This window comes from Diabrotica undecimpunctata, chromosome 10 (genome assembly GCF_040954645.1).
Source record: "Diabrotica undecimpunctata isolate CICGRU chromosome 10, icDiaUnde3, whole genome shotgun sequence".
Lineage (NCBI taxonomy): Eukaryota > Metazoa > Arthropoda > Insecta > Coleoptera > Chrysomelidae > Diabrotica > Diabrotica undecimpunctata.
Window position 1 is genome coordinate 70,023,767 of NC_092812.1, and position 12,787 is coordinate 70,036,553.

The following is a 12,787-nucleotide window of genomic DNA, read 5'->3' on the forward strand; positions in this document are numbered from 1 at the left end:
CTTACACCATTTTAAAACAAGAAGGAAAAGTTTGACTATGGTAATAGCAAATAGCAACTAAAAAAACAAAATCTAACGGTAAAGTAGTATAAAAGACAATTAATTTTAAGTATCTGGGGATAGAGAATTCGAGATCAAGCAATACGGAAAATGAAATAAGAGGCAATCTACAAAAGTTAATATTGAAGCAAGAAGCCTAAACGACATAATATGGAGTAATAAACATCTTGATATAGACATGAAAACGAAAGTATGTAAGACAAAAATACGTCTCATTATGACGTACACTGTAGAAATGCGGCTTTACACAAAAACGAATAATGGAACCAACAGAGATGAAAATACTAAGAAGAATAATCGGCGAAACTTTATACGCTAGGAAAAGAAGCCGAAAAAATAGAAAGCACTGTAAAACAGATCCAGTTAACATGGATGCAAAAATATAATAACAGATTATTCTCGATAAACTATTATTATACGGCCTTAATGGTAATATTTTCAAAATTCATCAAGCACTTTCTTAGCTCTAGATCCTTCAGAGTCTCTGTAAATGGTTGCCTATCATCACCCCACATCCAACAAGACGGAGTCCCTCAGGGCTCTGTATTAAGCCCCACATTGTTTATTTTATCAATTAACCATATATGCCACAGTCTTCCCTCCCCAATCAAATTTACTACATATGCTGATGATCTTGTAATTTATTGCCATGGTGTTGCGACCACTACCACTTGCAAACTTCTCCAAACATCAGTGGACTTATTACAAAACAGATTGACTACCATCGGCCTGTCCCTCTCATCTACAAAATCACAACTCATTAAATTCAACAGAAAAATACTCTCCACTGCCCCTAAAATCTTAGTAAATAACCAGCCTCTCCCAGTCGTCGATCACCGCAAAATTCTAGGACTAATATTCGACTCTCGACTTTCTTGGAAACAACATATTCAGAGCTAACTAGAGCAGAGTGCCTAAAACGTTTAAATATTATCAAAACACTTTCCCACTACCAATGGGGCGCTAGCGAATGTACACTTTTAAAAGTATATAGGTCTCTTAATCGCTCTAAACTTGATTACGGCAGCTTTATATATATGTCAGCATCCAAAACATCCTTAAAAACCCTTAATTCAGTGCTATAATACTGCTATCCGCCTCTGTTTAGGAGCTTTTCGTAGCAGTCCAGCTGAGAGCCTCTACCGCGAAGCCAACGAACCCCCTCTTTGGCTTAGGCGCCAATATCTCCTCCTTTCTTATGCTGCCTCTACTTCAGCTAACCTTTCTAATCCAGTACACACACTGTTGACATCCAACTATACTAGTACTCACCCTCCTGCTCCACGCATACACACTATCGCCCTCCTACTTCCAACTTTAATACCACATATAAATTTATCCTTAACTAACCCTCTCCCGATCCCGCAGAATTCTCCTTGGACCAAAACTTTACCGAAATTTAATGTGTCACTTAAAAAGTTTAGTAAGGCAGAAACCAACCAGGATTTGATTAAGAAATCCTTACTAGAAATTCTTAATTTTAAGAAATTCGATCGGGTACTCTACACTGACGCATCAAAGAGCGAAACGGGGGTTGGTTGTGCGGTTACCACTATGGAAACAGTCGTTAGTTCATGTCAAATACCTGCCACATGCAGCGTTCACACTGGTGAACTGTATGCTATTTACCAAGCCTTCAAACTCTGCACAGCACCCAATCAACATATTGCCATCTGTACAGACTCCCTTGCCTCTACCCAATCCATCAATAATCTATTTACTAATCACCCTCTTGTAGAAAAAATCCATGACACTTACCAAAATCTTATCATCCACGACATCCATATCATTATCATATGGATTCCCTCTCACATCGGTATTATGGGTAACGACAACGCCGATCGCTTTGCCAAAGAAGCTGCTGTATCCAATTGTACACCACATATTATACAAATTGCCAGTGACCTAAAAACTAATATAAAGAAACTCGTACGAAATTACTGGCAGAATCATTGGAAACAATCCACTACATTTTTACACCAAATAGATCAGACGATTGAGCGGTTCATTATCCCTGGTATAACTAGAAATGAGATGGTTGTTGCTAGAAGATTACGTATCGGTCACACCAGATTTACACATGGTCACCTAATGAATTCTACACCTAAGCCAATCTGTCACTATTGCCAATCTCCACTAAGCGTTCTGCACATCCTTGTGGACTGCCCTCATTACAATAAACGACGCCAAGAACTGGGCATGAAGGGCGACATGACAGATATATTATCGAACCAGAGTCAAGTCATCACAGCTATCCAGTTCCTGAAGCTAGAAAACTTACTAAATGATATATAACTATAGTATATTATAATATGTAATTGTACCTTATATATAATTGTATCCACGGTGCCTCGTGCTAATGGCCGAAGCTGTCACAAGCACGTTAAATTAAATAAAAAAAAATATAATAAAATAAAAATATTGATAGTATGAATATATAGTAAGAATATGTAGAGATAAATCATTAATAGGGCAAAGAAACATAGGGTGACCTAGTGTTATCTTTTGGAGATTGAACAGCCACTGTGTCTATTAAGAAGAATGAAGAGAAAGAAAATAATGGATTTTCAAAAATGAAGGTGGGCATGGTATTAGATGTAACTCTTTTACTGGATTTGTTAGTCCAAATATGTCGGAAATAAACTTTTAAGGTAAGTTACTATTTCTAAGATATTTATATTTCTATTTGTTGTGTCTTTATAGCCTCTATGATGATCTAATAATGTAAAATTTTATGTCGGTTGCTATATCTTGTATAGCGATAGAGAGATATGTCTCAAAATACTTTTTATAGAAGATCTACGCATATTCCTAGATTTTTTGTTTGAAAATTTTACACTACGTGTGTAAAATAGCTTTGTAGTTTTATTTATTGTAGTCATTTCACAAGATGCTGCGTTTTTGCTGTATATTATATTTCATTACATCTGGATATATTTTTGAGGACTTAACCTCGAATCTAAGGTCTTTCCCGTACACATAATCCTCATAACAGTCTAAATGTTAAAATATATTATTTCTAGATTGTTTTTCGTTTAATACTTGATTCTTGCGACTGATCACACTGTTTTCAGCTTTAATAATGTATAAATATTCTTCTTGCTTAGTGGATGTTAGCAAGCATCACCTTATTAAACACTACCCAGAAAAAAAATTCTGTTTTTTGTGCATGGTAAACTGTCTCAGGTTTTAAGATACGGTATTCTTTACGGTAAAATACGAGTCTCTCATTAGACGTACAAGCTTCTGTGCGGCGTGAAGCAGGAAAATACATAATACCTCCGTATTTTAAGCTTCAGATCCAGAGTTATATCGTCTTCTTCTTCTTGTAGTGCCTATTCGTTTCGTTTCAGTTGCAAACTGCTGCTCTAAAAAGATTTGTGGCTGTTGTGTTAAGCCACGTACGTAGATTTTTCAGCCAGGAAATCCTTCGCATTCCTGGTCCTCGTTTTCCTTCTACTTTTCCTTGTAGAATTAATTTGCAGGAACCCATATTGTAACGAAATATTTTGCCTACCGCATAGGGTATTACTATGGGGGTTGAAAATTGGGGACAGAAGTTATTGGGGCAGAGATAGGGCAAGCAAAATAAACGAAACTGTGCGAACGGTACTCAGGGTTTGTTTGGAGAGCTGGGTCGTGGATAAGTTGAATGGCAAAGGGGTTGGATTGGGGCAACTACAAAAATAAAACAAAGGGGTACTGACATGAGTCTCTTGGAACAAATGGACAAATGAAACAACAAGAAAGACCTAAAGCTATTTGAAATAAGGATGCCGCTTCGAAGAATCCTAATCTTGTTGGATAAAGGAAAGAAGGCTCTTCTTTCCTAAAATAAAGAACACGAACAGGAGTTAGGAGATTTTTCTAAAATAAACAAAATGGTTCAGAGAGATAAATTAAACATTTATCGTGTCTCACCACAAACAGTTACAAAAATACAAATAATACGTAAAGACTATATTGATAGTCACAAAAGTAAATATAAAAATAACAAAGAAAAACTTACATGTGTCCTATTCGTTTACAACTGAGAATTGCCACATAACTTACAAATGTTACTATAAACTGTGGCAAATAAAAAATGATTTCAAGAATTATCTTTTTAAATAATGAAAGCAATTATTATTTTTTTAGAAAAATGTCTATCTTGACTTTAAAATTTAAAGACAGAAAAAGTTAGCTGAACCTCATAAATCTCACTCTGCACAATGTCTGGGGTCGGGAACTGGATACATTAAAACCTCTGGAGTAGATCTGAGATGACGACCAGGGACAAGGAGATAAGGGTGGAAGCCAGCACCGGCTGGAACACAAACCTCGAAAACTGGTCTCCTTTAAAGACTGAAACAGGCACAGCATAACGGCAACATGAGGTCATCTTCAAAAACTGTTGTAAAACTACTCAATACTACACATTTAACTGCTACTGTCACTTTATACTACATTTCCATGACAAAAAAAGGAAAACGAAAAGACTCCAACAAAACTAAACACGCCTTTAACAGCGGCCGGAATTACCCAGAGTGATCTAATAATCTTTTAAATTCATTCGCTTAACTTAGCATTAACAAAACACTTACAACGGTAAGGGGAACGCAAAATATCCTAAAAGAGGCTTCGATCAAAGAATACCGACAAAATACGCATCTTGTAAAATATAAACAAACTATAAAATGGTTTTTATTAACTTTAGCGACGCAAATAAAAGAGAGTTGAAAGATTCGGTGTTTTAACTTGTACGAAAGGAAACAGAAATACATTAAGATTATTCTTTTAACAAATAAATTATTTTAACAAATACGAGGGGATTTCAATACATATCCAAAGAATTTTCAAATGCTACAATAGCTTCAGGATTCGACGATAAAGCCACATTTCGAAAGCCTCAATTTTATTGCAGGTAGCGTCTGTGAGAGTCCACGACTCAACTCCGTATAATAGTATAGGAAAGATATAACATCGTAGTAACTTGATTTTTATGGGTACTGAAACATCATGGCATTTGAATAGCTTAGCCATTTTTTGAAATGCAGATCTTGCTTTCTCTATCCTACATTTTATTTCTAGGGAATGGTCCCAATTTTCATTGACCTTTGTACCAAGGTAGGTGATGTTTTTACTCGTTCTATTGGTTGGCCATTCACACTGATTCTTTCAATTTGCTGTTTCTTCTTCGAGATCATCATACATTTAGTTTCCTTAATGTTCAGTGAAAGTTTATTTATATCGTACCCACAAAGAATTATCTTATATTTAAAGAAAGCCTATTTAACAGCTCACCATTATGTGTCTCAATGCTTTTTTTTATCTTTCGACGGTTAAACTGCAAAACCTCGTAATTCAGCTTTATGTAGCTTTAGAGGAGAGGCGAGAAACATTTTGACTTCTTTATGAAATATTCAGTTTTTTCGTTTTTTGTGTGTAGGGTTCTTTTTAGGCAGATGTTACACTGGTGCTTTTAAAAAAAAGATTTATTGCAGGCAAAAAAATAACAATAAGTAAACTTCTATTTTGGCCTAAACAGAGATAAATTTTGGTCCTCAAATTGCCTTCTGCAATATGTGTGACTTACTAGGGCAAGTTCGTTGGTTGATCGGCATTCATTAGTGTAGCACCTAATAGTGACTTTCAAGTTTAGTCAACTTTGGGAAAAAGTTAATTAGGAACTTTTTCTCTTCCGTTGGCTCGGATTTACAATTGGTATTCAATTGCTCAATGTTTTGGGTTTGGGTTACTTTTACTTAACTTGCTACACTCCACTCTCCTACACAAAGAACATTTTTTACATACTCGAAGTCGTATCTTATTATTTTTTAAATAAAAGGATGCCTTTTCAATGTTTCTCAATGGCTTATAAAATCAAATTTACTTTTAATAAACCTATTATAATGTTTAAAACTATTATTAGTTACCTACTTTGCGTAGTTTAATTGATACTGTATCAACAAGGCCTTTACAATTTTTTTTATCGTTCCAACTCAACTACCAAAAATAATTGAACAACTCTAACCTATCTTCTTGCTAAATTTTCTGCATAAGAGTTTTGATGATTATAAAGACATATTTCATTACAAGCTGCACCCATTCAAACAAACGTTTAGAAGAACATCCAAAATCTATTTAATAAAACTAAAGAGATAGCTGGAAAAAATGGGCTAAATGTTTGAGACAACATCCGGGACTAAGTTTCCACACTTACGGTTTTCCAGTTTAACTCCACAAGGTGTATCCCGAGCAAGGTTATTGTGCTTCCCAAGAAAAAGGTGAATCATTTGTTGGCCTGTATGAAACTACGGTTTAATATTATAAAATACTTCCACAAGAAGTTTTCAACGTAGATGAAACTGGCATTGTGTAATATAACATAAAAAGATAAAAGTAATAAGTTTAAAAGGCGAGAGGCGAATTGAAACTATCACATCTCAGGAGAGAGGGCGTTAAGTAACAGGGGTAGCATGTATGAACGCTACAGGAAGTTTCGTTCCATCAATGATGATCTTTCCAAGGAAAAACATTCACAATTAAGATGACACGTGGACCTCCAACTGGGACTTATAAGTATGGGTGGATACAAAGCTATTTATTTGTTAAGAGGCTTCAGCATTTTATAGAACATACTGTACCTACAACAAATAATCCGGTATTGCTGTTGCTTGATCAAAACTATTTACACAGTAGAAATCTATCTCTAATTGAACTCGCAAGAGTGCTTGCTACTACACTCCAACCACTGCTTGTTGACTCTGGACGATGCCTTTAGGAACCTTTTAAAACCTTCTACCCTTAAGCAATAGAAGCATGCCTACGCAATAATTCGGGATGGATAGTTAGCGTATACTACATTACTACATTGCGGATTTGGTTGGCGAGGGTTATAAAAAAGCAGCGAACTAAGATGTTGCTCCAAATGGCTTTTACAACACAGAAATGATAAATGTTAACCGGTATATTTATCGTCAGATTGACTTTGCAGAGGAAAACTATTATTATATATCTTTTATTATTATTATTATTATATATATGTATATATATATATATATATATATATATATAATTTTCCTTTGCTATACCAAATATTGAAAAGGGACAATTTTAATTTTATGTGCTTTTTGTTGAAACAAAAGAAACTTTTAGAACTTCAGTAGCGAGTATTCCCTCATCAGACAATGATAACAGCTTGCAAATGACGAGGCATGCATTGGATCAGGTTTTGGATCACATTCTGCGGAAGATTGTTCCATTCCTGCACCAATATGTGGCGAAGCTCTCTTGAATTTCTGGAGGCCGGCACATGACTCTGTAAACGTCTCTTCATCTAATCCCAAACATGTTCTATAGGATTGATATCTGGACTACGAGCAGGCCAAACAAATCGTGTGATTTGAACATCGTCAAAATACTCAGTAACTATCCGAGCAGTGTGGGGCCGTGTATTATTATGCATAAATTTTGCGTTGTCTCCAAGAATAGCCATAAACGGTAAAATATTGTCTTCTAGAACCTGTCAGGTACCTATGCGCAGTCAATGTCTCATTCTCGATAAACGCTAACTGCGTGCGAGCGTTAAACGATGTGTCTCTGCGAAAACAATACGCGACTTCAATTTTCTATTATCCAAGCCAAGTGTTCTCATGCAAAATTCAATCTGGCAATTCGGTGTTCACTGGAAAGCGGCGGTCAAGTTACTTTAGTTCCAGAAGATAAACCAGCAGTATGAAGTGCCCTATTAACTGTCCATTCACTTACGTTTACATTTCTCATTTCTCATAGATGATTTCGAAGGGAAACTGCCATGACCGATCGGTCTTTCAAAGCACTACATCGGTCAAACGACAAAGCGGTCATCTCTAACTGTTATAATTCTGCCTCGACCTGAACTAGGTCTTCGAGTAAGCAGACTGGTCCCTTCGTACCGTTGCCATACTCGCTGCACGGTCGAGAGACTTACACCAACATTTCTAGCAGATTAGAGCTGACCGTGGCCATCGCCACACCACAATTATTGCCACCACAACAGAACTTATGCTCATTGCAATTCACTGACAGTGATAGCACTACACAAACAATTTACAATTGACGTTAAAACCACAGAAACAAAAACTATGCTGATAATAGTTTTTAGGAATTAGGGCAATGGGCCAGCCCTATTTATCTCAAACGCTTATGAAAACAGCAACAACAATTTTTTTCAAGCAATCCATAAGTAAACTATGTCAAAACCTAAAATAGTTAAAAAATAATAATTTCTAAAATACATTCAAATTTCCGAGTGACCTTAATTTTATGCTCGGCAGTGTATGTATATGTCAACGCCGCTGCTTGTCAAGAATCAAAGGATAACGTGGGTTAAGAGGGTTACCGTTGATTTTGATTTCAATTGAGTATTTTGAGTTGTTCTGTAATGTATAAAAATAGTAAAATGTAATATTTTGTCACATTTAAACAATAAATACTAACTATCAATAAATCAAATTAATCTTAGAATATATAACGATAATTAAAAAATGTTCTTGCTTGTGGTAGTTGGGCTATGCCAACCATGGTATTAGACTTGTTTACAGCATAAAGACGGTCTCTACTGTCTCCTCAAATTATAAATGCTCCCGGGTGATAAACAAAGATAAAAACATACAATATTGTATGTTGTTTTTCTCTGTTTACATAGAGGGCTTTTGAATTGCTAGGACAACAAGACAGAAATGGCTAATTTAATTACTGATTAGAAATGATTGTGTAACGTGTATCTACGTATACTTTTTATGGATTTATTATCAAGTAATTGCAAATAATTCGTTCAAAAGCTGTATCATCATATAGTTTTAGGATTGCTTATTGCATAAATTACTAGTAAAGCCAAAAAGTATATTTAATTATTACAATTTTTACTTCTATCTTATGTTTAGATCAAAAGTATAATTTACCGAATTAAAGTCTATATTAGACAACCCGTATTACGGTGTCTTGTGATAAAAGTTGCATAGTAGTTAGAATCTAGTAAAATAAAATTAAAACAGTTGGATGCGTATTCACTTTTTATTTTTTCTTTTTTTGCCAAACACGGCAGTTTAAAATAACAAGACTTAAAATAATTTAGTGAAATATTCAATCTAACTTTGTAATAAAGAAAAATAATGAATTTTACAAAATCATAAATTTTATTTACGTATAGTGGCCCAGTCGACATTCCTACTCTGGCCTGTAATGTTCGTATTGTAGGTTGACAGTTCTATGGCTGAGTGGAAGAGTAAGAAGAGTAGTCGGTAGAGAGAATTAGCCCGTACCATGCGTTTGCAAAAATTAAACAATTCATTTTTCCCGATAATTTCTTCAAATTAATTAAACTCTCTATTCTAGTCATACGGGTTTATCAATCTTTTACTAGATTTGTGATTATTTCATCATCTCCCATACACAATTTTGATAAAATGATCAGATCTAAACTTAAATTTATATTGCTGATTTTAGTAACATTTAAAGGTGCGTCTATAAACAAAAATATTTCGGTCATTTTTAAACTTATAATAAATTAAAAGATTTCCCTTTTAGGTGGTTTATCTAGTGGTCTTCGCTGTTATGTTTGCTCTGACGGGAGTGACATGCCCTGTATTAATTTTGATTCCGAAAAAGAAAAATATGTTCAACAATGTGGTGCTTCGCAAAAAGGGTGTCACTTGAAAGTTGAGGGTAAGTTTCTTTAAAATATTTTCTTGAATTAATAGATATGTGTTGTATTTTGACATTTGTGGATTTTTAATTTAGTGTACAAATTTGTCAGTGAATAATTATAGTATGTTCATTGTTTTTATTCATAAAAGAATTATTAGTTTATCCAATACAGCTTTAGTCACGGAATTTCGGGGTCCTATAAGTTGAATATTTAAAGATTTTCGCTTGCAATCTGTCATCTTTTGATGATATTTTTAGTTTTTCATCGGGTGAATGTACAGTATACTTAATTTTTGATATATTTCATATTTTTGGCTACTACATTTTCTGTATATTTTTTAGACACATGCAAACTTGTTATCTAAAATAAACTCCCAAGTTATTTTGATTCTTCTTTTTGCGCTATTTTTATTTCTGGTTTCATTAGGCTTATTGCGAATATGCAGAACCCCCGTGGCGCTAACAAGAGGATAGCTCATATTTCTAAACCATCCATATAACTTTTGGAACAGGAAAACGATTCGTTCCATTGTAACCTACCACCAAAGGTGGACCGATATATGCCCGATTTAAATATTCATTTTCCACAACCTAAATAATTCATAACCTCAAATCTCCTCCTCCTTAGCTCGACCTAGACGGAATTAAGATTGAGATTGAGCACTGATTTACAAACTATTAGTTGCTTCGCCCATTTTTATGGTAGAAATATTTTGTAAAATGTATCTTTAACATAAGTCATTGTCTCGTCACCACAGAGTACTTTTGAAGAACTAAATTATAGGATTAAACCATTCAACTGTGAAATTTTCATTATAAAATAAATTATCTAAAAACAAAGACAATTTAACACAGAAACGCATATTGCACTTATAGATTTTGAAAAACTCTTTCGACCGGGTTCATAGACACAAACAATTTTAAATCGTAAAAAAAAGAATTCAATCAAAAGAACAATTATTAAAAGCAAGGGCGCACCCAGGATCAAAACTAAGGGGAGGGTAAGTCTTGGCTTTTCAGGTTATGTTACGACGAAAAAGCCGAATAAAACCAAAATTTTAAGAAAATTGTATAATAGCAGTGTTTGATAAACTAAGTTATTACCATTAATTAAAAAAAAATTACCCTAGTGAAATTTCTTCAAGTAATTTCATTTTTTTTGGATTTAAAGAAAACTTCTTCAAAACTCTAGTTTTAATCCAGTCGTGATTTTCCTTGATGAATTTCCGATGGACATTCATCAAACACAACCCAGTCAATCTCTACCCTCCCATTGTATTTGTGATTTTGTGAGCCAGATCTTTATCATTCGAAAAGTACTGAAAGATCATTTAACAATAGCCGTAATGTATGAGAAAGCACTTAAGTGCGTGCAATATCCTTTAATTTATCCTACTGCTAAATTCTTATTTTTCCACAGATTATATCACAAATCTAATTCTGCGGAGAGGACTAATACTTTGATCTTTGCTTGTCTTATCAGCGTTATAAGTGTTTCTTCTAGCCTTAGAGAGTTAAATGGGCCGTGAAGGAAAGTCGATCCTCAATAGTGACCCTTATTAGATCACAAATTTCCTTCATCGCCACGTTGTTATTTTCCTAGGTTTTTCCAGTCGAAAAGCTTGGACTATTGTCGTCAATTATTATCTCTGATAATTTCAATTTGGTTTTTAAATTCTATAAATATTTGAGTTGATTATAAATTATTACGTTAGGAATGTCCTACGATTAATTTTCGTAAGAGACTCCTGGTTCGAAAAAATACAAAATTAAATTTCTATTACAAAAAAATTACTTTTGTATTAAAATACACAAATGACTTAAAAGTTTTATTTAATTCAGTTTCATTCGGTGGTACAAATTCGACTCAACTCATTTTAATCAGTAACACTGGTCACACAATTATCCATATAAAACCCAGTCATAAACTTTTCAATTGTGTTTTTAGAATACGGATTATCATTACAACATTTCTGCAGCGCCTTTATTAAATGAAACTCTATAGTGGCACCCAGAAGAAATGGACTACAATTGACTCCAAAAAACAACCCTCTTGTGTCGAAATACAAATTCCTTTCCTTCATCGTTCACCCATAGGAACCTCAAAAAATCTCTGTCCTTTGAATGTATAGAAATTTGAAGAAAAGCCTTTCGAATATCCGACACAACTCCTACCTTTTGTTGTCTGAATCGTAATAGAACAGAAGGCATACGTTCAATAAGATTAGGCCCTACCTCCAAACACTGACTTAAAGAAGAACAACCCTATTCATGAGATAATGCGTCAAAGACTGGCCTAATTTTTGTGGTTTCACTATTATTTTTAATAACGGGCCTGTGAGGTAAATAATGCACGCAATTATTCTCTTCGGGATTATTCACTATTTCAATCACACCCTCTTTCAACCACTCATTGAATATAAAGTTATACGATTCAAACAAATTAGACCTTTTTAACTTATTTAAAGTATTATCTAACCTTCTCCTCTCTCTCTCTTGTCGTTTCCTCATTGCTGAGGATCGTGATTTCCTACAATGCGGGCTGTCAATTCTCTCCATCTCTTGCGATTTTGGGCTGCTCTTATGGACTCGGAAAACGTCTCTCCAGTGGCTTTCTGTACTTGATCTGACCATCGGATAGGTGAGCGTCCTCTGCCTCTACGCCCTTCTACGTTTCCGCATACAATTAGTCTTTCTAAGTTGTCATTGTCTCTTCTCGCAATGTGGCCAAAAAACTTTAAAACATTTGCAAGACACTGAGAGGAGAGTCTGGTCTTTACCTAGCGACAACTAAATTATCTGAAATTAAAGGATGCTTATTCAACCAAGGTAACATAACTTCATACCTGCCTTCGCTGTCACATCGTACAGTCTCGTAGAAAAAATTCTTAGCCTCTTTGGCTGCCACCTCTAGTGTCATTTTTTCTACATGGTCGGTTATCCCAATAACATCAAGCTCCCAGAGTTTCGGTACAGAAGAATTATTAACAAACAACGAAAATGTAATCATACTTGTAGTAAAATTAGAAGCAACTGCCGGCACCTTGCCCATAAGAGT

At 34.6% G+C, this 12,787-nt stretch overlaps 1 protein-coding gene across 1 annotated transcript in view; it reads left to right on the forward strand.

The window, feature by feature from the left end:
• The first annotated feature begins 9,315 nt into the window (after positions 1-9,315).
• The window catches only part of LOC140452369 (uncharacterized), a 35,886-nt gene continuing 32,414 nt past the window's right edge, over positions 9,316-12,787 (forward strand). The window contains exons 1-2 of the mRNA XM_072546575.1: positions 9,316-9,540; positions 9,610-9,747. Coding sequence (XP_072402676.1) covers positions 9,489-9,540; positions 9,610-9,747 — 190 coding nt within the window. The 5' untranslated portion in view covers positions 9,316-9,488. The remainder of the gene's footprint in view (positions 9,541-9,609; positions 9,748-12,787) is intronic.